Genomic DNA, 25646 nt, shown 5'->3' with positions numbered 1-25646 from the left:
CCCTGTCTGTACCTTTGGCACAGTTTTCCAAGGCAGGAGAGTGGCGTGAGAGCCTCCTCTCCCTCAGTCCCTCCTTTCCCTTTCTCCCTGTGTAACCCCCATTGTATTTTGAAGCACTGATCTGATGCTGTTGGCTCTGATCCAGTGGCGTTAGCCCAAATGTGGGAGCTAACAGGGAATTTACCCTGCTCTGCAGGGCATTTGGAATGGGAGGGTGGAAGGTCCCTTCCTCTACGGTGCCAGCAGGTGGGGGGATCCCAGCCTGCTCCTCGTTCCCACCCCTGCCTTACTCCCAGTGCTGGATGTGGAGCCACAGCTCCATGGGAACAACCCAAACTTCCTGATCCCTGGGACTGAGAGGAGCCCCAGAGGCCCCTCGCCACATCCCCTGGGGACTGTGTCCCCAGCACCGCTTGGTTCCTCCCTGGAGGGAGCGTTCAGTCGCTTGGCTCTTCCTGGATCCACAGGGAAACACTGGACAACTGCTTACCCTCAGCTCCTTTCCTCTCTCTCCACGTCCCAGTGCTGGAAGCACTTTGCAGCTCTATATTCCTGTGGTCTTTGCTCTATGGTTGGTTTTCTTCTGTTATTAGCAACTTTTAATTAAGTGCTTTGAGGCAGGAGGGTAACACGGAGCAGGTGGAACGACAGGCTGAGCGGGAAGAGGAGCGCGCGGGCAGCACTCGGCTGGTTGGTTACTGTGCGCGGAGGGGCTGGAGGATGCTTGCACTCAGTTTAGCATTAGGTTGTCTTGAAAGGAGCAAGGAGTTGGGCCCAACGGTCCTTAGGGTCCCTTCTGCCTCCAGCTATTCTATGATTTCAATCTAAAACTTAGCTCAGAATTTGTCAGTGCGAACTGCAGCATCCTTGGGGCACATGCGCAGGGAATGGAAGAAGCTTTGGGGAGGTCACAGGGATTAAAATGGCTTTCTTTGCTTAAGAAAAATGATGAAAATTATTTTTATTCTGTCATTTTGGTACCAGTTGTAGAGTTTTGATGTAATTTGAGTGACATAATTTTAAACTGCCTCCTCCCCATAGCAGTCACAGGGCATTTGCTCGCAGCGTTGATGCTGACCCTGCGTTCATGGAGCTGCGCAGCCCGATTCGCTGTATCCCAGGGTTCCAGTGCTGCGCCGGAGCTTGGGAACGTTCTCACCCCTCTCAGCAGAGCCGGCGGCTTTAGCAGGGTTGAGGAGCCCAACAATTCGCGTGAAGGTGAAGCCTCGCCACCAGCAAAGCTTGTTTGAGACAAGGCAGAACGTAAGTCAGAAGCGCACGCTGGCCTGCGCAGTGCTCCAGGACGGCCTTAACGATCCCCTTGGCCAGGTGAGAGTGGGAAAAGGGGAACGTTTGGGTTGCAAAGCCTTCGTTTTACACCATGAGGGGCCAAGAGTGGCTGCTACACTCAGGGGTCCTGAGCCCAGCCTGGGGACAGAATAGGTCGTGCTTGCAGCTACAGCACTGGGAGAGGCTGCCCTGGCAGAGAGCCCATCGCAGGCAGAGCCAGGGTGGAAGGCCGTGTGCAGGGTTGGAAAGCACGAAGCTGAACAGGGGAAAATAAATACAGGAAATCACCAATCAGCTTTACATAATTTCTTGTTTGATTTTGGGTGCTTTTCTTTAAAAAGAACGCCAGTCAGCACTGGAAGGGCTGCTGCTTCAAGTCATGATCTCAATTTGAGTGTTTGGTCTTTGCTTAAAACACAATAAGGACATTCCAGCATCCCAGACTGAAGCCCAGTGGCTGCGCCTTCATTAGCAAAATAACTCTGTGCAGAAGTGGTGGAGTTCTGAGTGGAGCTAGTGGTACAGCCAGGTTTACTCTGAAGGATGTAGAATCGTAGAATTATGAGGTTGGAAAAGACGCACCTGATCATCAAGTCCAACCATTCCCATCAATCACTAAACCATGTCCCTCAGCGCCTTGTCCACCTGTCCCTTAAACCCCTCCAGGGAAGGGGACTCAACCCCCTCCCTGGGCAGCCTCTGCCAGTGCCCAATGACCCTTTCCATGAAAAAATTTTTCCTAATGTTCAGCCTGAACCTCCCCTGGTGGAGCTTGAGGCCATTCCCACTCGTCCTGTCCCCTGTCACTTGGGAGAAGAGCCCAGCTCCCTCCTCTCCACAACCTCCTTTCAGGTAGTTGTAGAGAGCAATGAGGTCTCCCCACTACAACAGTATCTCAGGGCTTTCTGAGGATTTGGGGCTGCTCTCTTTGGATCATAACCCACCTCCTGTCTCCGCTGGGGCTGCCCAGCGCGAGTCAGAGCCTGCTGGGGGGGGCAGGGCTGCCCTCATACACCAACGCGCTGTCTGCGAGCGCTTCCTCAGCGTCGTAGCTGCTGTTCTGCAGCTCCCGGGCCACGGGGCACAGCTCCTGGTGGCACCACCTGAACAGAGAATGCTCACAGTTGGTCCAAGCTGCGTTACGGAGTTGTGGTCTCAACTTGAGGTCTGTCTACTCTAGATCCCCACCGGGATTCCCACAGCAGGGAAAAGCTGCAGTGTTAGAATCATAGAATCCTGGAATGGTTTGGGATGGGAGGGACAGCCATACAAGTCCAGGGACACGTCCCACTGGATCACGCTTCTCCAAGCCCCATCCAACCTGAGCTTGAACACCTCCATGGATGGGGCAGCCACCACTGCTCTGGGCAGCCTGGGCCAGGGCCTCCCCACCTTCAGAGTAGTAAAACCCACCCAGAACTCTCTGTGATGAGAGGAAGTTTGGTCTCAGCAGGGCAGGGGGTCAGATTGCTCAGAGAACCAGAGCAAGGTCTGCTGCATTGCACAAGGGATCACCTGAAGCCGTTAGGGCCAGAGAAGGGGTTTGCTCACCTTCGTGCAGCAGAGATGTCTGTGGAGGAGGCACCAGGCCGAGCTGCATGTTCAATTAAAAGAGCTCCTGTGAAAGAGTGGGAGATGTCAGTATTCCTGGGCTCCCGCCAAAGCAGAAGAACCTCGTGAAAAGTGCGTGGCGGTTACTTCTCAACATTGCTTGCCAGGCTGAGCTGCCTCAGTCTGAAAGGCGGGGACAGAGCTTTCTTTAAAGCTCCACCCTTCACCCAGAAGGCGTGAAACCAGGCCTTTCTAGGACTGATTCCTACCCCCTTCCTGGTCCAAAATCCATCATTTCTGTTTCCCACTACCTGCATAGATCCTTGCTAGGGTGTAGGAGAAGTCTCTTGCTGCCAGCTCCATGGTCACTGCCCCCGTGGAACCAGCCGCTTGCATGAACTGTGCGATTCTGCTGACAGCGTCCTGTGTTTGCTTCACAGCGCGTTCCAGCTTCGCTGTGCTCGAAGCCAGCTCTATTTTTTTCTAAAAAGAAAACAATTGCAGGGAAAATTACAGCATATTTACCTTTTGTGAGGAAACAGGGCTGGTGAAATCCTGAGCACACCCAGCAGCCACCAGCAAAAAGCTTAAATCAAGGTGGCTGTGACTGGTGCTGCCATGGGTGCAGGAAAGGGGCTGCTGCCAAAAGGAAACTCGGCCTTGCCTTGAGAACAGACAATTCCCGTGAGTCAGACCTGGCGTGTTGCTGGTTTTGTGCTGGCTTTCCAGCTGTGCACAGGGACCAGATCACATCCTCAGTTCTCTCTAATTGTCTACCTCTCTCAGGGTTCTAATCCTCCCTGGTTTATATTTTTACTTCCATTAAAATGCCAGAGCTGTGTCCAGGCAGGAAAATTCAGATTTAGAGGAGCTCATCTCTGCAGGTTGTGTCTGTGAGACTGGCTCCAGGACCAGGGCAGCTGTGGTCAATACCTGGCATTTTACTCTGTCTAAAAGCACCCCTGAAAGCTTCCCCTGGCTGCTGTTTCTCCAGTGTCCAAAGTCTCTTGTGAAAGCACATGTGAGACTTGGCCAAGAGTCTAAAACAGTTTCTCCTCTTGCATGATAGGAACGGTTGGACTCGATGATCCGGTGGGTCTCTTCCAACCTGGTTATTCTATGATTCTATGGCATTCCCACGGCTGCCTGGATGCAACCGTCAGAGACGAGCCTGTGTTTCCCATGTTATTCCCTCTTAGGATGGATCAGACGAGATCACCGTGTTCCTACCTGTCTCTCTGCAGCAGAACTAAAGGATTGTCTGGGACAGAATCGCAATGAGAAGCCATTTGTTATTTCACTAGCAAAGCAGGTGGAAGGAGGTGCTTTTCCTTAATTAGTCTCATTTGCAGGTTATTTATGAAGAAAACGCTGGTAAGTACCTGCTGTGCAGAACTAATTTTTTTTATGGTTTTGAGGCTTTTCGTGCTTAAGTGATCACACGGTTCCTCTTGCTGTACAAGAGGATACAGCTGATTCGCACAGTGATCTCTGGGAGGCACGAGCTGAACCCCGTGCTGTGCACAACCCCTCTGCCCAAGCACCACCCTGCACCTTCTGACTGTTAATACCATAAAACCCGGGCCCTCAGTGGATGCTGTTCTGTGCTCTGAGCAAAGCAGGACATAAACGTGGCACATGCTGTACACATACAAACCCATCGTCGTTACAGCAGTTCAGTCTAGCGCCAAGATAAAGTCCAAAGCCCCCTCCAAGCCTATAGAATGCTAATCAGATGTTTTAAAGGTAGCTTGGAGCTTGTTGCTAAGAAAGATCAAAGAGCCTAAAGGCATTAACCGTACTCCCAGCAGGCTGGGGGGAAGCCAGCACCACGCAAGCAAAGCACAGAGCCGACAGGGCGCTTCTATCGCACCCTCGAGCTAAGGGCTGGGGACCAACAGCCGTGTCCCACGCTGCTGAGCTGCTTAACACCTGGGCAGCGTGGAGCAGGAACACAAAAGCATCATTTTTAACCTTAGGGGGGAAAAAAAGACTTTGTGTTCTATCTGCTCTCCAATGACTTACACTTCAGGTCACACTCATTCTTTTCCTAACCAAATCCTCTGAAAGATCAAGCAGTTTCTCACATCCTCCCCTGCATTCAGGAGCGAGGGGCTGGAGAGCTCGGTGCTCGAGGCAGCAGCAGCTCCTCTTTCTCTCCTGCGCACTGATCTGCTCCGGTTCCTGCAGGTGGAACCGGGGGAAAACACACAGGTGGCATCGCTGTGCCAGCTGTGCCGTTCTTTTCTGACCAAAATCCTCAGAGAGCAGGAGCCTCAGAGCTCCAATATTTGAGTTTTTCTGATTTCACTCGTGTGACAAGCTCTCACTTGCTACCAAGCAAGACTGTCAGAATGGTCTTTACTTAAAAGATTAATTGTAAGTATTTAAAAATAGCGCAGCAGGGAGCAACAGGGCTGGGAGCACATCTGTAATCTCACTGTAATAACCTACATTTATTTCCTGCTGCATTAAAATTGTGGTTATGGTCTGAAAAGTATCTGTAAGCACAATCACATCTTAGATTGTGTGTCTGATTTACAGCTAGAATTTCAGCCCTACACTGTTGTTCTTGATGCATGACACAGTTGATTCTGAGCTCTGCGAGATGCTTGCAGGACCAGAATTCATGGCACAGCTGGGTTTCTGACAGGACCAAATTTAACCTGAAGTGACTAAAACTCAATAGTCAATCAATCCCCAGTCGCTTTTCAGGTTGTAATTGAATTTAAAGTACACCCAATGCTCTGGCACAAAACTCCAGCTACTAAATTGTTGGTATAACTTGAAATGACTGCTTGCAGGCAGCATCTACCTGGAAGCCCCAGCACGGCTGAGCTGGGAGCCAGCACTGCCTCTCATGCTCTTCTCTCCGTGTGTTCTCCTGAGACCTTGCAGACTCCTCTGGGTAAGGTGGTTTGGAACAAACTCACCCAGGTATCAAGCACCCTAACAATTCGGCTCCTCATCATCACCTTGTGCAAAGATGAGGAAGTTTGCAGCATTTCCCTTTTCCTGAGGAAAATTGGACATTGGGTTCCTGCTCCCAGGTCACAGCACCATCAGTGTTAGGCATCCCATCGACGCAGGATAAAAGCAAAACCAGGTGCCAGCGGGGTTGGGAGTTACCCTGTGACCTGACCTTCAGAGAACAAAATGCTGCACTGTACACAGTGTCTGGGCTAATGTAATCTGGGTTGCTCCACCTGGATTAACACTGTAATCTGCACCTGAACACCTTCTGAAATGATGATCGTGCCATTTAGGCTGGTTCTGTCTCCCTTTTCGGGAAAGATTGAGCCAGTTGATGCTCATTTACCTTCATGAAATCCTGAACTGCTTTGATTTCCCTGTGACTGCCTGTCATCTGAGCACCTTTAATAGAGCAGCCTGTAGGCAGAGCCAGAGCACAACAAATCTAGAAAGGCAGTAATGGAATTCCTTTGGCTCTTTCCATCTGTACAGTGGGAATAAATATAGAAAGTCATAATGCAGTAGGTAGCCCTAGTGAATATTCAACAGTCCTGTGGTGTTTTTCCAGTTAAGAAGCAAAGCCACAACACTATTTTGGATTAAAGAAGGTGATTCTCACATAAAAATATACTGACTTCAGTGCCTGTCATGAGGAACACTGACAATGCAGAACTGAGATGAAAGTACCTGCATTCTTCTGCAACGCTGCTTTTGTTAGTGCTATTTAAAGAGCAGAATTTTAGGACGCCTTCTGAATACTCATGTAAAGCTTTCAGTTTGATCATATTCCTTACCAGGAACATAAACACCAAGTGAGAGACTGCCAAGGCGGACACACCAGGCTTTTGATGTGGGCTCACCTGCACTGTGGAGAAGAACACATCCATCACCTGTCCTTGACTCTTGGTGAGGGATCGCAGGACATCAAGGGACAGGATATTTGTTGTTCCCTCCCATATGGGCAGCACCTGGGGGGTAGAAGAGACTGTGGAAGAGCATGAAGGAGCCTTTTGGAACAAAGGCAATAAAGGGGAAAGTGAGGAAACAAAGATGTGGGGTAGAACTAAGGGATATCAAGGGAGTCTCCAGAGATGTCTTGCCTCACCACAAGGAGAAAGGAGCAGCGGTGATGAGAGTTAGGAGCCCCATGCCATAACTGAGCTAGAAAACAACCCAGGACTAGGAAGAAACCATGTGCCCTCCTTGGCTATAACTGGGCTCAGCAGGAAGGCAACTGGGAAAGAGCTGAAGCAAGTCTGAGAATAACTGTGTCTGCCTTGAGCATGTCTTTAGCAGGCAGCCGTGGGGTTCTGTGCAGGGGACAGGAGTTTCTTCTGCCTCTCCTGCTGTTTTCTTACCAGAGTATCGCGGACTATGACTGGCAAGCCTGTATCCTCCATATACCCTTGTCCTCCAAAACTCTCCATGGCCTCAATAGCAACAGCAGCAGCCTGAAAAATGCAGAGAGCTGGCATGAACCACATTGCACAAGGGGTAAGAACAACCAGAATCCTCTGACATCACACAGCAGTTCTCGCTGGGAGGGGACTGACTGGGTCCCACTGAGGCAGGTTGCCCACGATATGCTGCAGGAGGAGCAGCATGGGAGATGAAGACTGAGTAACCCTGAGAAAGGACCTTCAGGATCAGTCAGACCTTGGGAGAAGATCTATGGAGAATCCACCTCAACACAGTCCCCTCTAGGTAAGGATAAGCCCTTGGTTTGCTTGGTTTATAGGATTACCTGTCTCTATACAGGGGAATCTTTACCTTCTACTTGTCTATGGTGTGTAAGCTTCTCTATATTTACACAGAGGGGAATTAGGAGAGGGACAGACCCCTGGAATTAATAGCCAAGCAATTAACACCTCCCCTCCTACTGATTCATAACTAGGAGAAAGCCATTCCCCGTGGCTCAGTGCCCCACTTAATCTCAAGCAGCCTCACAGCATTCCTCTGTGGCACATGGAGTAGTTCACATAGTGCTGGCTCTGTTCCTATCAAAGTTCTGATCGGTGCCTTGCAAGCCAAGGGGCAAATCTCCTCCCCACAAAGTCCAGCCTTGGTGCAGAGATACAATTCCTGCAGGCCCTGCAGCTGGAGGTCACTGCCAGTATCCCCTGTTATCACTGCCCTTCTCGTTGCCCCTGTTAATCCTTCCTTTTCCCAGCTCTGCGGTTGCTAATGCGGTTGCTCCCCACTCCAGGCTAATCAAACTGGTTGTCCCATACCTGCTTCCCAGTGTACAGCTTGGCCACTGGTACCAGCAGTCTTAGCAGAAGCTGGTCTTCCTCACTCGCCATGGTGGTTTCTGCCAGCCCAAGGAGGCGACTGATCTCCATAAGCAGAAGAAACGCCCCTCGTGTCTGCACCTGCAAGCAGAGAAGTGGGGAGCTTCACTGGCAAGATCTTTGACTCAGGTTGATTTCAGTGTAGCCGTGGTGGTGCCACGTGACTGGCGCTGGTGTTACCCCAGTTCAGGGAAGAAGCAGTGCCTGGATGAGTGAGAGGAGGAGAACTCTGTGCCTTCTTTTTGAAGTTCTTGTGGGGCTGGGAAGCCACCTGTGCCCTGTGGATTCAGTGAGCTACTACAGCTCAGCACTGTGGCAAAGCTGAGAGATTTTCTGCAGTGAGTGAAGGCCCACACATTAAATTCCCCCCAGAGCCATACTGCAACTCTTGCTGCTCTCTCTTCCATTGTCTGTTATTGCCTCAGAGGTTGTGCTCAAGCTCAGTGTCTTGCCGAGATGAGCACTGTGCAAGTACACAGTGAAAACAAACTTCTCAGAAAATTAAGTGCATGGTGACTACTGAGGAATTCTCCAAGGCTACTGGGAACAGCCCATCTCCCGTGCATGGGCTACTGGGGAAGTTGGATGAGTCTGTATCAGTCTGATAACTTGCAGTTTAGGAGACTGTGGTGTCATGCTTGAACTCTGATGCCAATGACCAGCTTCAGGGGTCATGGCATATCAGAGTAGGTGTGCACATGAACCTGTCAGGATAGTTCCCAGTAACTGTTGTTTAGGATTAGGATAAATTGAGTCCAGCAGAGAAGCTAGGTCTATTGTCAAATCAAATCCCACTAGGATATGACAATCCCCCTGCTGCATACATCTCGCTGTTGCAGAACAGCCTTCCCTATCTGACTGTTGCACACAGCCGTGCTCCTTAGCAGCTGAGTAGCTCTGCTCTCTTTCCTTGCCAACAGGCTCAGCTCATATCCCAAAATCCTTACCTCCAGCCGGGCAATCGTCTGCATGTGTAGGGGATGGTCCTTGAGGAGCTTCCCAAAGGCAACTCTCTTACGGGCGTACTCCCTGCTCAGGCTGATCATCCTAGAGAGAACACACCCAGGGAAAGCAGTTAGTTCAGCAGCGCTCTACTTCTAAATTTTCCCTTCCACCAAACCCCACTGGAAGATCCCTGCTCAACTGCATCATCCCAGCCCAGGCCACCCACCCACAGGCCAACCTTCTCCAGCACTGCTGGCTTCCAGTCCTGTGCCTGCAAAGGCTTCAGCTGTCAACTGGCTGCAGTGCTGAGCCCTGCAACATCCCCTTGCCCTGATAAGCTGTTCCTTCAGTTTGGAAGGGGATCCATGCTGCTTTCACCTTCTCATGGAAGCTACTGCACCAATGATGTTGTGGATCCGCGTTATGTTCAGCATGTTGGAGATGGAAGCCACTCCACGACCCTCTGCAGAGATCTGAAAGCATCAAGGAACAAAGGCTGATGTGAGCTTTTCTCACAGCCTTGGAGGTGGGCACGTATCTAAGTGCCAGCTGTGTCAACTTGTTGTCCACTCTATCTCTCTCTGTCCTCAGACACCACAAAGATCTGCTTGCTTTAAAATGTCGTAGAATCATAGAATCACCAGGTTGGAAAAGACCCACCGGATCATCAAGTCCAACCATTCCTATCAAATACTAAACCATGCCCCTCAGAATTACATCTCAGGAGCACACAGGCTGTTGGTTTCCAGGTAGTGAGTGGTTTGAACTGCATGATTTGCTTTGTATGTTCTTTTATTATTGTTTTCCTCCTCATTTGCTGTCCTGTTAAACTCTTTTTATCCCAGCCCATGAGTTTTACCTTCATCCCCAATTATTCTCCCCATCCCACTGGGACAAGAAGGGAGAGCGAGTGGCTGGGTATTTGTTGCTGGCTGGGCTAAACCCCAACACTCACGTACCAGCTCTGCTTTAGCTCCACAGAGCCACAGCTCTGCTGTTGCCATCTGCCGTGTGCCCAACTTGTCTTTCAGCCTTTGCACCTGGATGTTGTTCAGCTTCCCCTCCTCATTGCGCACCTTCAGGAAGAACAGGGACAGGCCGCTGGAACCCTGGAGTCATTGAAAAGCACGTGAAGAAGATTTCATTACAATGAAACAAGGAAGAAAATGAATCCCCCTGCTCCTTCCTGGATCCACCATTGAACTAACCTGTTTTACTTGTCCTTCAGCATCCACTACCCTGGCCAGGGTTAATGTCACATCAGAATCAGCAGCTGAAGTAAACCATTTAAAGCCACTGAGACGATAGGAACCATCTGGCTGCTTTCTGGCCACTGTCTCCGTGCCGTTAGCTGCAAGAAAGGAAATCATTGTGGCTTTATGGAAACTCCTGCATCAATCAGCGCTGATTTTTGGTTTAAGCAGCAGCTCTTTTAAGTCACCTCTTGCTAGCAAGATGCAGTATGGATTAGCTGCTAATCTCTTTCATTGACCCTGGATAAGAAATGCAGCCAGAGCTAAGTACTACAAAAGAAACATGCTCTGTTTAAATGCCAGACTTCCCAGCAAATGCTTCAGGCTCCACTTCACAGAAAACCTTTCCCTTCTTCCACCGGGAAACCTGATCATCGTTCATCAGACACAGGTGAGTCCCACTCCATATTTCTGTCTCCGCAGTGGAGTTCTGGGGTTTCCTGGCCCATCCCACTACTACTAACAGTAGCCAAGGAATAAAAGTTGAAGGCCAAGAATGCTTTCTGTGTCCCAGATGGGATGGCTCTGACTGTCTCCCTCAAGGTTTAGATCATAGAACTAGACATTGGTTGGTGTGCTACCTGTGTACCTGCTCTGTACCTGCCCGTGTGTGCTGCACGCATCAGTGGACAGAAGTTAGGCCTTCTATTGGTTAGAAAGGAGAAGATTTGGAAAACTTCTGCACGTATCCTAAACCAGCTACCTGGCTGTGTAAGTTCTCCACACCTTTGCTCTCTGTTCTCACTAACACATCTGGCTGCTGCCGCAGTCACTTCCCACCTCAGAACACATACCAACATCAGAGCCTCCTCTGCGCTCCGTCATCCACTGGCCAGAGGTCCAGAACTTCTTGGGGTCACGGGTTGTCAGATGGTCAAAAGCTTTTTTCAGAGACTCAGGAGTACCTAGGGACTGTTTTGGAGGAGGGAAGAGAAACAAAGCTGATCATAACTCGGTAGATGGAATTAGATAGCGGCCTTAACTAACACAGACAGCCTGAAAGCAGGGGGGCAGGACATCAAACGTGCTGAGAGCCTGTGAAACTGCGCAGCTTCTGCATGGCTGCTGGAGCACAGCACAGACAGAAGGTGCAGGCCAGGGTTGCAAAGGAGAGTGTTGAGCATCTCTGCCCACCGTGGATTTCTGCACTGCTAGTTGTCTGGGCAGAGAGCTTTTGAAACAGCACATGTGACAAGGTATCAGCACTGGTGCAGTGCAAATTCTTGCTAGCTTGGTTAATTCAAATCAGGTATGGATCTGGCTTAATGCCTTTAACTGCTGCTCCACACAAGAAAGAGGAAACCAAATTATCTCATAGTAAAAATATATGGAGCACCTTTCTAGCTACCTGCAATGCCACAGGTTTCATGTGCAGCAAAAGCCTTATTGTACAGTGTTGTAAGTAAACATAAAACCTAGCCTGGGTACAAAGACTTTGTAAGTAAAGGAGAAAGGTGGTAGGTGATGGAGCTGAATCACAGCACAAGGAAAGGCCATGCCTGGAGGCAGATGGCAGATCAGCTCTCCTCCATCCTCGGCCCGTGCTCTGGTGTCTAACCAGTGCTGCCAGGACGTGCGTTTGGAGACCAGCTGAGCTCATACCTCAATGACTTTGGCTGCTCCATCAGTCATGGCCAGTGGACAGCTGAAACCTCCAGAGCAGCTTGAGAATAAGTACAGTTTGGCAGCCTGGTGCAGACGGCTAGGAAGGAGAGAGAGGGGAAACCAGACAGTCTACACAGCAGTTCAACAGCAGGAGGATAAAACATCTTGACTAGGAAGAGAGGAACAAAATAGAGCCAAAACAGGTGAGAACAGACTGCTCATTTTTGAGAGGGCAAAACATGTTTCAGCCAGGAAGAGAGAAGAGGAGCAGTCAAGTTTCTCAGTCCCAGAGGGACTGCCACTGCGAGGCTGGATCGAAGGCATTGCTCACCAGCTGGTGTATGTTAAGTGCCGTTGTTAAAAATAAGAAATGTGGGTCTGTCTCCAGAGGCTGGTATACAGTGGCATTGTAAGCAAGCTCCCTGCTTTTCAGCTGTGTAACCACTAACGCGTGTAAAGCTGGAGCAGGGCGGGGAACTGCCGGGCCCTAGAATCGGGAACGTGACATCAAAGCGTATTATGATCAACTGTTGGCCATTAGTTACTGCTTATCATTGCCGGTGCGGAACATCACAGCAGACAGGCACTGCTGTTCAGTACAGCAGGAGGTGTGCTTTGTCCATGCATCATCTGTTACCCATTATACAACAAGAAGTTCAGTCCTACAGGATGCTGAATACACCTTTCTGAGAATAACCAAGAGGCACCAAGTCATTCCCACTCTCCCCCAGTAACCTCCACTTGGCATATCTTCTCTCATAGGCCTCAGCAATCAGCCCCTCTTCTGCTGCGATCTCCTTTATCCTTCTCCAGGCTGAGCAGGTGAGGATGCGATCCACTCGCTGCCCCCAGGCATCATACTGCTGAAACACAGGGGGGTTCAACTCGCATTCCCACCCTAGCGGTTTGATCTCGGTTAGCACACGGTTTCCAAATCTCTCCAGATCCTGATTCACCTCCTCCAGTACCTGTGGAACAACAAGAAGAAGCCTTTAGCACACCCCTGGAAGGCAAGGAGCCTTAGTCCTAGCTGGAAAGGCAGAGGATTAACTATATTGTTCTGGGGTGCTGGTGGTCTCTTGCCATTTGGCCCTTCTATGCAGCTGTAATGCAGCAGGACAGCTTGTTTCTCACCTGCTGCTGGCACAGCTGCACTTAACTATCACCTTTTTATTTTCAAAATAATGTTTTTAAGTTCTGGCAGCATCCCTGTATTTTACAAAAGACAGAAGAGCTTTTGTATCACGGCTGAGGACTGCACAGATGCACAAAAGCAGCTGAGTTGAAGGAGATGATCTCCAGAAGTCCTTTCAACCTCAGCCAGTTTGAGGTATTGCTGGATAAGAATGCCAGGGGAAAGGTGCCAAAAATGGAAAGCCTTCATCTGTATAGGAAAACTTGCACTGGGCTCAGGACTTACCTGCCTATCAGATTAGAAAAGGAGAGATGGAGCAATCATTTGAGCATCAGCTGGGTACCTAGATTCAGATTTCCACCCTGCAACCAGCTTCCTGAACAAGCCTCAATAAGGATTCATGAGTCCTCATTTCAGACTTGGCTGACTTGGATGGGGTAGGCTGTCCATGGTCAATAGAGGGAAACTGGCACCCACAAAGAAGTGATTCATTCCAGCCCTCTCTGATACCTGTTTTAAGGTGACAGGAATTGCCTGCTGCAAGCACTCTTCACTCTCTGTGGCTATAGCCTAGTGCAGTTAACCTGGGCTTCAATTACCTGATTTATAGATGATTAAAATTGGGCCATGTGGAGTCAATCTCTAGCACAGGTGAACCCTCATTAGCATAACTACATCCAAGTCTGTAATGAGGGTCACATAAACCATCTTTCATCAGAGGAATATTTTTGGCTGTTCTTTACCCCCTCAAGAGATGCCTCGATATAACAACTGTGGAGATGAAAAATAGTCTAATAGTAACACATCAATTTGCTGTTGATGAAATACAAACACCACTTCTTCCTTTCCGCTTCTCCCTGTATTGACTTTTTGTTAAACACCATCCCCTGTGATTGATTCTTTCATCACTCTGCTGTTCAGCATGTGCGATGAGGATCCAAGACAAGCTGCCCTGTTAGTACAATGGAAATCTTCATCCTCAGACCAGCTGGGCTGCCTTCAGATGAGTGGTGACAGTGTTGAAAGTCACGAACCAAGCCCTAAACATGTGAGAGAGCCCTGTCAGCTGATAGAGCTTATGCTGCTCTCCTGTGCTGCCTCCAGTGCTTATTACATCTTGACAACCATTTGAAGGTCATTTTAGAGGCATAAACTAAGAATCCAAGGTTCATGGATCTCACTGACACCTGAAACACAAGAACCTTAAACCTGGTAGGTTTTGTGGACAGAAGAATATGAGTTTAGCCAACAGGTCTCTTGGTCAGCTCATGATGAAGTCCCTTCCCCTCATCCATGTCTGCTAAAGAACACCACCACCAGAGAGCCTGGCTGTGAGCTCGCACCGTGACCACACTGAGCCTTAGGAACGAGCAGTGTCACCCAGGTGACTGCATTTCCTTCCAAGGTAAGAGATCAAAATCCTATGTTTGTGATTGCTGAATGTAATGCGCAGCAGCCTGGGCAGTCCAAAAAACATACAGCAGGACATGGAGAGGGCATCCATGAGCCGTCTGTGTTGGGGCTGACCCTACTACCTAGCAGCATCTGCTAGGGGCTCTCCTTTACCCTCATCTGTCCTTCAATGTCCCAAGGATTAATTGATTGGAAAGGTGCAAATTACTGCATGTTAAGAGTGTAAAGAGATGATCCTTTACATTAAGGGAGATAATTTCAGGGGTAGCAAAGAGCAATAGATTCTCTCCACAACAGTGCCCAGAAAAAGTAGGTGCTGTGTTCTCCAGTAATCACCTTTGAAATCTTTTGCTCCATTCCAGAAAACATCTGTGTTCCCCACTGACCCAGGTGAACAGAACAGCAGCCTCCAGCGTGGTGTGTGCTTCAGCAGGGCACGCAGAACTTCATCTGCTGCTGCTCTCCTGGAGAGGATGGTGTTGGTATGGAGAGCCAGCTCTCTGGCTGCAGAGAAGCGGGTGCTGCATGGAGCAGACAGCAGCCTGGGCTCTCCCTTCCAGCGATGAAGCAACACTGCCCCGCTGGGACCACGCGCAGAAACGTAAGGGAGATGATGCTGATTCTCAGGTAGGTTTTGCAGCTGCTTTGTTTCGTTGGGGGAGGAATGGAGAGCAGCTGCCAGCCTTGGCAAAAGACATCACAGATTCTTTTATTCTTCAAGAGAACTGAATCATGCTGATTAGGAGTGATATCTTCATGGTTGCCCAAAGGCATCTTCCTTTCCCCCCCATCTTCTCTTCTGGAAAGGCCACAGTGCTGTTTAGGGAGGCCTTGTTCCTGTCTTTGGTGATAGCTGCGACAAAACCAAGCTCGCAATGCAGCCACCACACTCCTACTACCTCTACAAGGCCTCATAGTGGCAGGAGGAGCATTACTGAAAGCCTGGTTCTGTCCCTCCACTCACCCACTGGCTTTACAGGTCACTGCATTGCTTCTGCTGGAATCAATCACAGAGAGAGGACACACTCTTCTCTGCAAGACCTGGTCCGTGGAGACTGGGAAGCAGTTGTGGTTCTTGGGGTGACAGGAGAGGACAGCCAGGGAGATGAGTCACCTCCTCCCAGGAATTCCTGTAGGACCAGTCCTCCCATAAGAGATACCTGCAGCTTGGGGCCCCACCCTGCCTCCCTGCACCCCTACAATCTGTACAGAACTGTCCCAGTCTGAAAATCAACACAGAAAAGCCAGTGACCTATGCTGAGAACAAGCAAACCCCAATGGGCCATGGCAACTTCTTGAGCTGAGAACAACTTTGTTTCTTTGGAAAGGAATTCCCTTTAAAGCCCCTCTTCCTTGGAGGGTGAGAACTGGAAGAACACAGCACAGTATTGAAGCACCTTAGTTTTTTTCTCTTTCTAGGCTTGACCAGTCAGCAAACACCTGCACTGACAATCCTGAAACACCACTCTTGTTCCTACACTCAGAGCAGTCCCAGGACACCACTAAGCCACCTTCTATTTATGTCCTGACAGGATTTTCCACCCCCAACATTATTCAAAGAAAACAATATTTAAAGAATGCTCATAAATTCCCCCCAGTTAAATGCCTGAAGCCACAATTGAGCTCAGGAACTTTCAGTTCACAGTCCAAACCAGTGACCTAGCCAGAGCTGCAGTGCGTATGCACAGAAACACAAACGTGCATGCCAGACCTTGGGAGGAAGGTGTGTTTTCAAGTAACTCCGAAGCAAAGTGTCTTCCAAATACTGGTTCCCTGTCTCAGGCTGCTCTTGAAAGAGGGTCTCAGTTTCTCTTCTTGCAAGGGGCATTTCCAGGTCTTCTAATAGATGTTTCTCCTGCGCAGCAACCTGTTGCCCCTGCCACGCAGTCATGTTGATTCCTTTGCGACCCAGCAGCTGGCACCTCTCCCAGGCGGAAGGCAGAAAGCAACTCGACTGCCACAGCTTCCAGGTAGCTCTGGATCTCCACCAAGGCAAGCGGGAGGTCAACATAATCCCGCAGAGCCTTGAGCGTGTCCCGCCAATGGCTCTCACCTCCCAAGCCTTCCTCAGGCAGCAGTAGCACTAATCTTGGTTTGTTTTAATGTTATGAAGTTATTTGAGAAAACTCAGTAATGCCTTCTCCCCTCCTTCAGGGAGGAGCTTCCCAGCAGCTGTTGTCATCTGAACTAGGGAAAAGGTTTTTGGAAGGAGATCAGAAACCAGTCCAGAAAAGCACAAGCGCTGTGTCCTTCCATACTATCCAGGCAAACTATCACAACCAGCCAAACTGAATACTCTGGAGCTGAGAGTGCCAGGGGCTGTTCCCACCAGAATATACATTTCCTGATCCCTTAGCACCTCAGGGACTCCCATCAGTGACACCCCCTTTTGGGGGCTTGTCCTGCCTCAGGGACCCTTTAAGCAGCTCCCTTCCTGCCCCAACCTGCTCCTCAGGGCCCCCTTCACCCTCAGGGCTCCCTCCCCAGCTTTGAGGACTCCCCCCTCGCCTCAGGGACCCCCCTACCTCAGGGACACCCTTGCCGGAGGAGAACCCCGCCATTAGTGACACCCCTGTCAGGGGCTCCTCCTGCCTCAGGGACCCCTCAGCGCCTCAGGGATCCGCACACAATTCAGGGACCCCTTAGAACCTCAAGGACACCCCCTTATGCCTCAAGGGACCCCCCAACTCCTCAGCTCTCCCCCAGCTCCAAGGAACACCTGCTCCCCAGGTGCCACTGGGTGAGGGGCAGGACCTGGCCCCAGGTGTAGCCCAGCTGAGCCTGAGCTTCAACTCAAAAAAACCCAGGGGCTAAAACAACAACAAAAAAGGGACTTCTAACAGGACCCTTGGGGTGTGCAGGGGCCAAGGTCCCAGGGTGCTGGGGTGCGGGAGGTTGAGTTTCTCCCAGTCGATGCTGTTTTCCAGATTCTGGGTGACTGTGTGGCTCCAGAGCGGGGCTGTGGGAAGCCGGGACACCTTCTCTCCTATCCCAGTCCCAGGGCAAGCCCAGGTTTGGCCGAGGTGAGAGGGCGAGGCTGGAGGGCAGCCTGCTCAGAGAGATAAGCTCAGTCTCAGCAACGTTTCCTTGCACAGTACATCAATTATAGATGTAGCATGTTGTAGAAAACACGTTTTCTTATCTCTGCCTCACTTAAATCAGCTTTATTTAGCTAATAACCTCATGTCGGAATAATGCTTTTGTCTGCTTTAATTGCATTCCAGCCCTGTTCGCAGCACTGTGCCAATCATGAGTAAAAATAAAATCCTTTCTGAAAATATTTAACATCTTAAACATTTTGCAGGTGTATATTTGTTTAAATATAGTTTTATAGCTGTTATCTGTCCTCATTAATAAATGAAGTGCTAAATTTAGCATAAAAGCTGACAACATGTTCCAATCAACATGCCTTAATGACTGCCAGCTAATTGAAATGAGGCCTTCACAGGAAAAAAAGCTGGAAAGGTACAAATGCAGAACATGATTAGATCAAGTGTTTTGATAAAAGTCTGCTGCTTGCTGCATTAGGTCATGGTTTAAATCAATCCACCATCTCACTGTTATTATTTGGGTTGTTAATAGAAATATTGAGTGGCTGCAGACAAGGCAGAGCTCCTTTGGGACCTGTGTGTGGTGGTTCCTCTCGTTAAGGGCTCCTCGTTAGCAACTGCGTGGGGGGATCTCCCAGCGAGCTGTTCTTCAAACTGGGTAGCTCATGCCTTGTTAATGCCATCTAATGGAAGTTTTTAATCAAGATGTCAGCCGGTGCTAAATCAAGCACCTCCCTGAAGCGCACAACTTGTAGTGTCCATGTTATTGCCTTTATCAATCAGCTCTCCAGCCTTGTAGGAAGATTTTCTTCTTTAATCCAGACTTGTCTAACAGGGCCCAATTTCTTTGAAACAATATGGACTTTGCTGTCTTCTTTCTTCCCTTTTATTTCCTCCCTTTCAAGGTGTCCCAGAAGAATCATTCCTTTATTCTGACCAGGATTGATGTTAGTGCATTTCCTCCTTACCCCTGCTAAATTATTGGCTGCCATTGGCAGACTTCGAGTTCTTTCACGTTTCCCCTTCACACTTTTTAATCATAGAATCATAGAATCATAGAATAACCAGGTTGGAAGAGACCCACCGGATCATCGAGTCCAATCATTCCTATCAAATACTAAACCATGTCCCTCAGCACCTCATCCACCCGTCCCTTAAACACCTCCAGGGAAGGTGACTCAACCCCCTCCCTGGGCAGCTTCTGCCAGTGCCCAATGACCCTTTCTGTGAAGAATTTTTTCCTAATGTTCAGCCTAAACCTCCCCTGGCGGAGCTTGAGGCCATTCCCTCTTGTCCTGTCCCCTGTCACTTGGGAGAAGAGCCCAGCTCCCTCCTCTCCACAACCTCCTTTCAGGTAGCTGTAGAGAGCAATGAGGTCTCCCCTCAGCCTCCTCTTCTCCAGGCTAAACACCCCCAGCTCTCTCAGCCGTTCCTCATAAGGCCTGTTCTCCAGCCCCTTCACCAGCTTTGTTGCTCTCCTCTGGACTCTCTCCAGAGCCTCAACATCCTTCTTGTGGTGAGGGGCCCAGAACTGAACACAGGATTCGAGGAGCGGTCTCACCAGTGCCGAGTACAGAGGGAGAAGAACCTCCCTGGACCTGCTGGTCACGCCGTTTCTGATCCAAGCCAAGATGCCATTGGCCTTCTTGGCCACCTGGGCCACTGTTGGCTCATGTTCAGTCGCTGTCAACCAACACCCCCAGGTCCCTCTCCTCCAGGCAGCTTTCTAGACAGACTTCTCCTAGTCTGTAGCACTGCACAGGGTTGTTGTGCCCCAAGTGCAGGACCCGGCATTTGGCCTTGTTAAACCTCATGCCATTGGACTCTGCCCAGCGGTCCAGCCTGTTCAGATCCCTTTGCAGAGCCTCCCGACCCTCCAGCACATCAACACTTCCACCCAGCTTAGTGTCGTCCGCAAACTTGCTCAGGGTGCACTCGATGCCTTCATCCAGGTCATTGATGAAGACATTGAACAGGGCTGGACCCAGCCCTGAGCCCTGGGGAACCCCACTTGTCACTGGCCTCCAGCTGGATTTCACACCATTTCCCACCACTCTCTGGGCCCTCCAGCCAACCAGTTTTCCACCCAGGAGAGCGTGCGCCTGGCCAGTAACGGTTGCAGGAATTACTATTTGTGGCTTGCAGTATGAGAAATGCATTCTGAAGTGGCACCAGCTGACACCAGGGGCAGTCACGGCCCTGAATTCCAAACACTATTAATCGTTTCCCTGTGAACAGAGAATTTTCTTGCTCCGCAGACTCTCAGTGCTGTGGAGTATCTTTGGTCTGCTTTGCTTGTCTTTAGCTCTCCTGGCTGGCAATTAGCTTTCAGACCTGAATAAGGCTGAAAAATCTCATTGTTGGCTTCAGGAAGATGAGAAATAGCGATGGTTCTGTATTTTCCAGGTGTCTCATGTCTTTCCTCCCCCTCCCCTCCCCCAGGTTTTAATTACAAGTGGAAGGCAGGTGTTTGAAAGACAAGATGGCTACTCATCAGCTTTTACAGACCAGGCCGAAGAACAAGCTCTCTAAGGTAAAAATCTCGAAATGTGAGGGTTCTAACAATCTTAACTCTCAGTTTTAGGCCTGGCACGCCTGCACCTGCTGCGGTGGGAACGCTTTCTGTTGTCTGTGCTGTTCTTGGTTGGATTATTTCCAATTTAGTGAGTCCCGGGAGGTACAGCACGGAGCTTTGAGGTGGTTTTGGCTAAATAAATGAAGGTTCATTAGGTGCGCGCAGGGCTTTATCAGCAGGAGGAAAGCAAAGAACTGATAGAGGAATTAAATTTAGTATACTTTCTGCTGAGATTGTTCACATGAAAGGCACACAGTGTTTAGTGCCTGCTCCAGTCGCAGGCCTGTGCTGCTTGTGACTACAGAGATGATCAGAGGGCTGGAGCACCTCCCACACAAGGACAGGCTGAGAGAGGTGGGCTTGTTCAGCCTCGAGAAGGCTCTGAGGACATCTTATAGCCACCTTCCAGTACCTGAAAGGGCTACAAGAAAGCTGGGGAGGGACTGTTCACAAAGGCTTGTGGTGATAGGACAAGGGGCAATGGGTATAAACTGGAGAGGGGCAGATTTAGACTAGACATAAGGAAGAATTTCTTCACTACGAGAGTGGTGAAGCACTGGAACAGGTTGCCCAGGGAATTTGTGGCTTCCCCATCCCTGGAGGTGTTCAAGGCCACGTTGGATGGGGGCTTGGGCAGCCTGATCTAGTGGGATGTCCCTGCCCATGGCAGGGGTTTGGAACAAGATGATCTTTAAGGTCCCTTCCAACCATAACTATTCTATGATTCTATATTCCCTGTGTTACCCTAAAAGAAGGCTATTTTTGACTTTGCCTCTCTTTTTCAGGAATCAGTGTTGTTTCCCAACAATATCACTACAGAGCAGCAGTCTGTGGTGTTGGTAAAAAGGCTCCTGGCCACCTCCATATCCTGTATCACGTACATGAGAGGGCTTTTCCCAGAAAGCTCTTATGGAACTCGCTATTTGGATGGTAACATTCTCAGTTTATGCTGAATTCTTACAAGTACTTTCTCTATTTCAGCTACAATCTGCTTTATCTGCTAGCTTCCAGGTGCTCAGAGATTTCATTTCTGTTTATTGGGATGTTAGCTGACAGGCCTTCCCAAGGCTGAATGCAGAAGCAAAGGTGTTGTAAGGGACTGGGGAATAGGTGGGAGCCGAGAAAAGGAGGGAGGAAAGGAGGGAAGCTGCTGGTGTACTGAAATGAAGCCATAATCGTCACTTCTGGGAGAGCCCAGAGCATCTGAGAAGAGTCTTGACATTTGAAATTGCAGCAATAAGCTTGTGTCAGCCCACCTGGGGCTCGGTGGAAACCCAGCATTTCCGCTCAGGAAGGACCTCCAGATAAAGCATTTTATCCAGAAGTCAGAGGGTGACTGGCCTAGTTTCAATGTTTGCCCAGCAGCTGTGATAAGGGTTGTAACTGTGCTAAATCTGTTTTTGCAGACCTCTGTCTAAAAATTCTCCGCGAAGATAAAAGCTGTCTGGGATCATTGCAGATAGTCAAGTGGTAAGTGAGTAACAGTGAAACTAAGACAAGATTCTGCTGAATAGCAAGACACCTACCCCTCGCACTCTTCTCCTTCCTGAATTTGAAAACATTGTGCCCAGTACTACCAGCTATGCCAGTCCAGCTCCCACCGCTGCAGCGTGTGTGCTTGGCCCTGTGCGTAAGCAAGACAGAATTAGCTGACCAGAATCATGTGAGTTCAAGGTCTGTTGCGTGTCAGCTGTAGTGAGGTCATGGTCAGGCCCCAGAACACATCCAAGCAGCACAGGTATGGAGAGACAGGCAAGAAAATCATGAGATCAATTCTGTTGTTGTTTACCCTTTTCTGTTTTCACTTTTATAGAGATACTTGTGGCTTGTTTTTTAGTATATATGATATTTTATCCCTCTGGATACTGTGTCTGAACACCTCCCACTGTCTTGTGTGGTATTTGGGGTGTATTTCAGAGCTGGCATGTTCCCAGCAAGCAGAGAGTAGACTTTGATGTGCTGAGGAGAATACCTAGCTGCACATCCTTTGACTCGGAGTAAATATCTGACCAATGCTGCCTTAGATAATATTTACTACTTTGAGAAAGTCCATAGCTGTAAACTATGCATTAGATAACAAAGCATTTACAAGACCAGACATGTCAGGCTGTGCTCAGATTGAAGTTCCAGCCAAGCTCTCTACAGGCCAGAGGGAAAGGAGCCATGGGAGATCAAGCTAGGGAGCAGAACTAGAGCACTTGGAGCCAGCCTGAGGCCACAAATCCTTGTCTTTGCCAGGATTTAAGTTGGCTGCAGGCTGACAGGAGAAGGCCCCAGAAGTATAAACAACACACAAATGCAGATGGGACGGCAGTACCTTTATGACGGTTGACCTGAAAAGGACTTAACAAGCTCAATATGTTGCTTGCTGTCTTAATTCCAGAAAAAGTCCACTTTAAACTGTAACTGATGTGTGTGTTTACAGATCAGGAGTTAAATATTACTGGTGAACACTAACATGGTTTTCCCTGGCAGGATCCAAGGTTGTTTTGATGCTTTGGAGAGGCAGTATGTAAGTTTTTTTCATGTTTTTTTTCATGATGTTTTGTATTTTTTTCATAAAGTATGGACAAAATTATCTTCCCATTCCTGCTTTATGTTTTTGTAGTGATCTAGCATGCACACCACACACATTTGCAGCTGTGGGGTGGGGGGAAGACCTATCCCTGAGTATTTATACATGAGATTTGGGATTTTATTCCTTGAGCCCAAATGTTGGCTGCTGTTGCTCTCTGGGCTTGCCTGTATATGCTGTGTGAATGAATTTGCAGCCTGAAATAGATTTTCTTTAGTTCTGTGCTCTACGTTTGTGTTTTCTACTGTCTGGATAGAGACACTGCCAGTCAGAACTGAGCTCTCGATCTCCATGGCTGCTTTCTTGAGAGAGAAAGTGCTTCTGCTTTCCTTCATCTCCATCCCTTCATCATCCTCTCTAACCCTCCTAGCTTTTCATCTTGAGTTCTGAATTTATTACTGGTTTTGGAAAGTAATCCATCAAGTAAGGTATATAACTGGTTCCAGGACAGAACCAGCCAGTAAGTGATCACACTCCTGGCTCATTCTCACATAAACACTGCTCTGTGCAGGAAAAAGCCCCAACTGGTGTCATCTCTGTCAGCACTGCTCATCAAACCAACTCTCAGTCAGGACAGATGAAGTGCTGTTAGCTTTGGCACTGATGATCAAATGGGCTCTGTACATCAGTACAACTATCAGCACGCATAAGAAAGTTCAGAACATTGTGAAATGACTTTATTGATTGCTGATAGGTCTAGGTGGTATTCAGTCCTCTCCTATTTGAAAGACATAAATTAACCTATTATTTGACAAGAAGTAAGGAAATAAAAAAGAGCTATTTAATATATTTTATAGGATTGTTTTCAAGAGTAGTCCCATGCTATAAGAAAAATTAAATATCTTTGGGGAGTTACATAGCAGAGATTTGTTTAAATCTTGTTTAAATTGATTTGTTTAAATAAGAGTCCCAAGAGAGAGCTCTGAGTGTGCAGTTGTTTTCCTGGGAAACTGCAGTAAATGGGAGCACACTGGCCACTAGGTGTTGCTGATGCTGTGCTGTGAAGACTGCAGGAAGGTTCTTAACGCGCTGTTCGCTTCACGTCCCAGTTCCCTCACTGTTAGAATGTGACAAGTCTGTCTTTTCCTTGCCCGCTAAGGTTAGACTCTGAATTTCTGTTTTATTTTTCCCTCCTTAGTTACACGTTGCTGTCCTAGCAGTAAGTATATGGACACGAGGTGTTTTTCTTCCCCCTCCCTCCTTGAAAGAGATGTGGAGTCAAGGTTGTGTCATCCCCTTGGTGCCTTTTTAAGGGGAAATCAAAATGCATGTAGTTTTTAGCAGTGCCCTTTCTTACATATGGTGAATATAACCTCATTATGACAGACTTCTGATCCTGAGGCCTTACATGCATCCTTAAACTCCTGGAAGTGCTTTTATGAGCTTCCTATCATTTCTTCTTTTAAACTCTTGCCTCCACCCTTGGAAGCTGCTGTTTCTTTTCCATTTCCCTTTGCAGAAGAGTATGAAACCACACACTGGGGTTACACAGCAAGCCTTTTGCCCTGGTTCTCTGTAAAGCATGGAGAGCTATGCTATGGGTCTGTTCCATGCGTAATTCAAGTAGTTAAATCGCAAGCATAAACAGTTGCCTCTGAGGGCTGGAATGGGAATGAACCTCATTCCTCCACAATGACACAGATGAGTGTCTTCTACCTGTCTTTGAAGTGGTAAGTATTGAGTGCTGATAGAGGAGGCTGTTTCTCAGCGGTTCCCTTCCCTGATCCCATGCTAAAGATAGTACAATCTTTGCTGTAGCATAAAAATATCATTGTTTAGTCACTTTTCACTCGTTCAAATTACCCAAGAGGAGAATGCGTTCACTGTGCTTTCTTATAACAGATTTACACCAATCCCGAGGAACCGGAGGTAAGAAAGAATCTTAATTAATCTTTGAGGCAACTGAAGGCATGGGTGAGTAGATTTGTATTCAGAGAGGTCTTGTAAATTTAAATTCTCCCCTGACATAACTGCTTGGTGACCCTGTTTCTCTTCTTCTGCATTCTCTCAAGAATGACAGCTCAGTGAGCTGGATTGTGATCAAATGCTCCTGCCAGGCACTAGGCTGTGGGCCCAGGGATGTTAACAGCCAACTAATGGGCATGTTCCTGGTTTTGGTTTTCTTTCCTGAAGAGAAGAAATGGGAAATTCAAAATCATTCTTTTACAAACTATATTTTTAACAGCAGTGTTGAAAAGAGAGCTGTTTTTTCTTTTGTGCAGAGAAGTTTAGGACAGAAGTTACCAGTCACTACAGACCTGGGATATTTGTGTAGTTGTATTTCTGTTTTGTCTGCATCTAGTTTAGTGTGATGTATAAGCAAGGTTATGCATCCATGGTGCCTCGGCAGAGCAGATGCAGAGAATGGCTGCAGGTTCTTTACTGACCTGGTTGCAGTTCTGCAGCATCGCACCTCAGCATCTGAGGAGGGAGGAAGAGTTTAGTCCGCACAGAGGCTGACATTTGTGAGGAAATCTCAGAGTTAAGGTCTCAGCTGAGATCCTACTATTCAACCTCACAGCCTCTGGAAACTGTGAACTATAGGCATGGAATTGGACTACAATAGGTCCTTTCTCTTGTGGTGAAGTAGTCTGCTCTTCCTTATTATTTTATTCTCTAAAATCATAGCAAATGCTGTCCTTTTGAATGGAAAATCATCTGGTTTTAATAAAAAACTCTGAGACCAGTGAATTTCAGAAACATGCCCGTGTGATACAGTTTGTATTTCCTAGTAGGTAGAGTCCTCCAGGCCCTTGTCCCCGTACAGAACTCGGGGCCAGGCTTCCTTGTGACACTGCATCACCCATGCAGCCTCACATTTTTCCTCTCAGTAAGGGAGGACGTGCGTATGGTGTGATGCTTGGCTATCCACAGAGTCTCAGTACAGATTTAGGCTGGGGAGCCAGGCCCGCAAAGGAAGTGGAAGGGGGAAGCAGGAAGTTTGCGATTATTTTATGATTCTTTCACTGCTAGGTAAGCTGTGGTTGTTA

General features: G+C 48.6%; 2 protein-coding genes across 6 annotated transcripts in view; one reads left to right on the top strand and one right to left on the bottom strand.

Annotated features, from left to right (window-relative positions):
- Positions 1-943: 943 nt before the first annotated feature.
- On the bottom strand, positions 944-16592 carry LOC138728213 (acyl-CoA dehydrogenase family member 11-like). 3 transcript variants are annotated; one of them, XM_069871363.1, is made up of 15 exons: positions 16168-16592; positions 12644-12876; positions 11906-12005; positions 11098-11215; positions 10259-10401; positions 10010-10159; positions 9429-9523; positions 9053-9152; positions 8046-8186; positions 7173-7265; positions 6675-6782; positions 3153-3324; positions 2842-2908; positions 2235-2393; positions 944-1241 (listed from the first exon to the last, which is right to left on the bottom strand). In XM_069871363.1, the coding sequence occupies exons 1-14, from the start codon at positions 16465-16467 to the stop codon at positions 2267-2269; spliced, it is 1947 nt and encodes a 648-aa protein (XP_069727464.1). In that variant the 5' UTR covers positions 16468-16592; the 3' UTR covers positions 944-1241; positions 2235-2266. The 3 variants fall into 3 exon arrangements, with proteins under 3 accessions (XP_069727464.1, XP_069727463.1, XP_069727465.1); XM_069871362.1 differs by lacking the exon at positions 944-1241 and adding an exon at positions 1582-1826; XM_069871364.1 differs by lacking the exon at positions 944-1241 and having other exon boundaries at positions 2357-2466.
- The window catches only part of HORMAD2 (HORMA domain containing 2), a 26942-nt gene continuing 16303 nt past the window's right edge, over positions 15008-25646 (top strand). The window contains exons 1-7 of one of the 3 annotated variants that reach the window (XM_069871365.1): positions 15008-15083; positions 19949-20039; positions 20867-21011; positions 21488-21551; positions 22557-22593; positions 23795-23815; positions 24499-24525. In XM_069871365.1, the coding sequence (XP_069727466.1) occupies positions 19989-20039; positions 20867-21011; positions 21488-21551; positions 22557-22593; positions 23795-23815; positions 24499-24525 (345 nt within the window). In that variant the 5' untranslated portion in view covers positions 15008-15083; positions 19949-19988. The remainder of the gene's footprint in view (positions 15084-19948; positions 20040-20866; positions 21012-21487; positions 21552-22556; positions 22594-23794; positions 23816-24498; positions 24526-25646) is intronic. The other 2 variants (XM_069871366.1, XM_069871368.1) reach the window with 2 other exon arrangements.

This window comes from Phaenicophaeus curvirostris, chromosome 17, assembly GCF_032191515.1.
Source record: "Phaenicophaeus curvirostris isolate KB17595 chromosome 17, BPBGC_Pcur_1.0, whole genome shotgun sequence".
In the NCBI taxonomy this organism is placed as follows: Eukaryota; Metazoa; Chordata; class Aves; order Cuculiformes; family Cuculidae; genus Phaenicophaeus; species Phaenicophaeus curvirostris.
This window is presented reverse-complemented; position numbering and strand designations above follow the sequence as displayed.

Bases quoted from the DNA above. Each gene is read 5' to 3' on its own strand.
- LOC138728213 (XM_069871363.1), bottom strand. From the start codon at position 16,467: ATGTTGACCTCCCGCTTGCCTTGGTGGAGATCCAGAGCTACCTGGAAG. The intron at 11,216-11,905 runs GTATGAGCTCAG...CCTCCAAAACAG, and splicing joins GAGCAGCCAAAGTCATTGAG to TCCCTAGGTACTCCTGAGTC. The intron at 2,909-3,152 runs GTAGTGGGAAAC...ACTCTTTCACAG, and splicing joins CCTAGCAAGGATCTATGCAG to GAGCTCTTTTAATTGAACAT.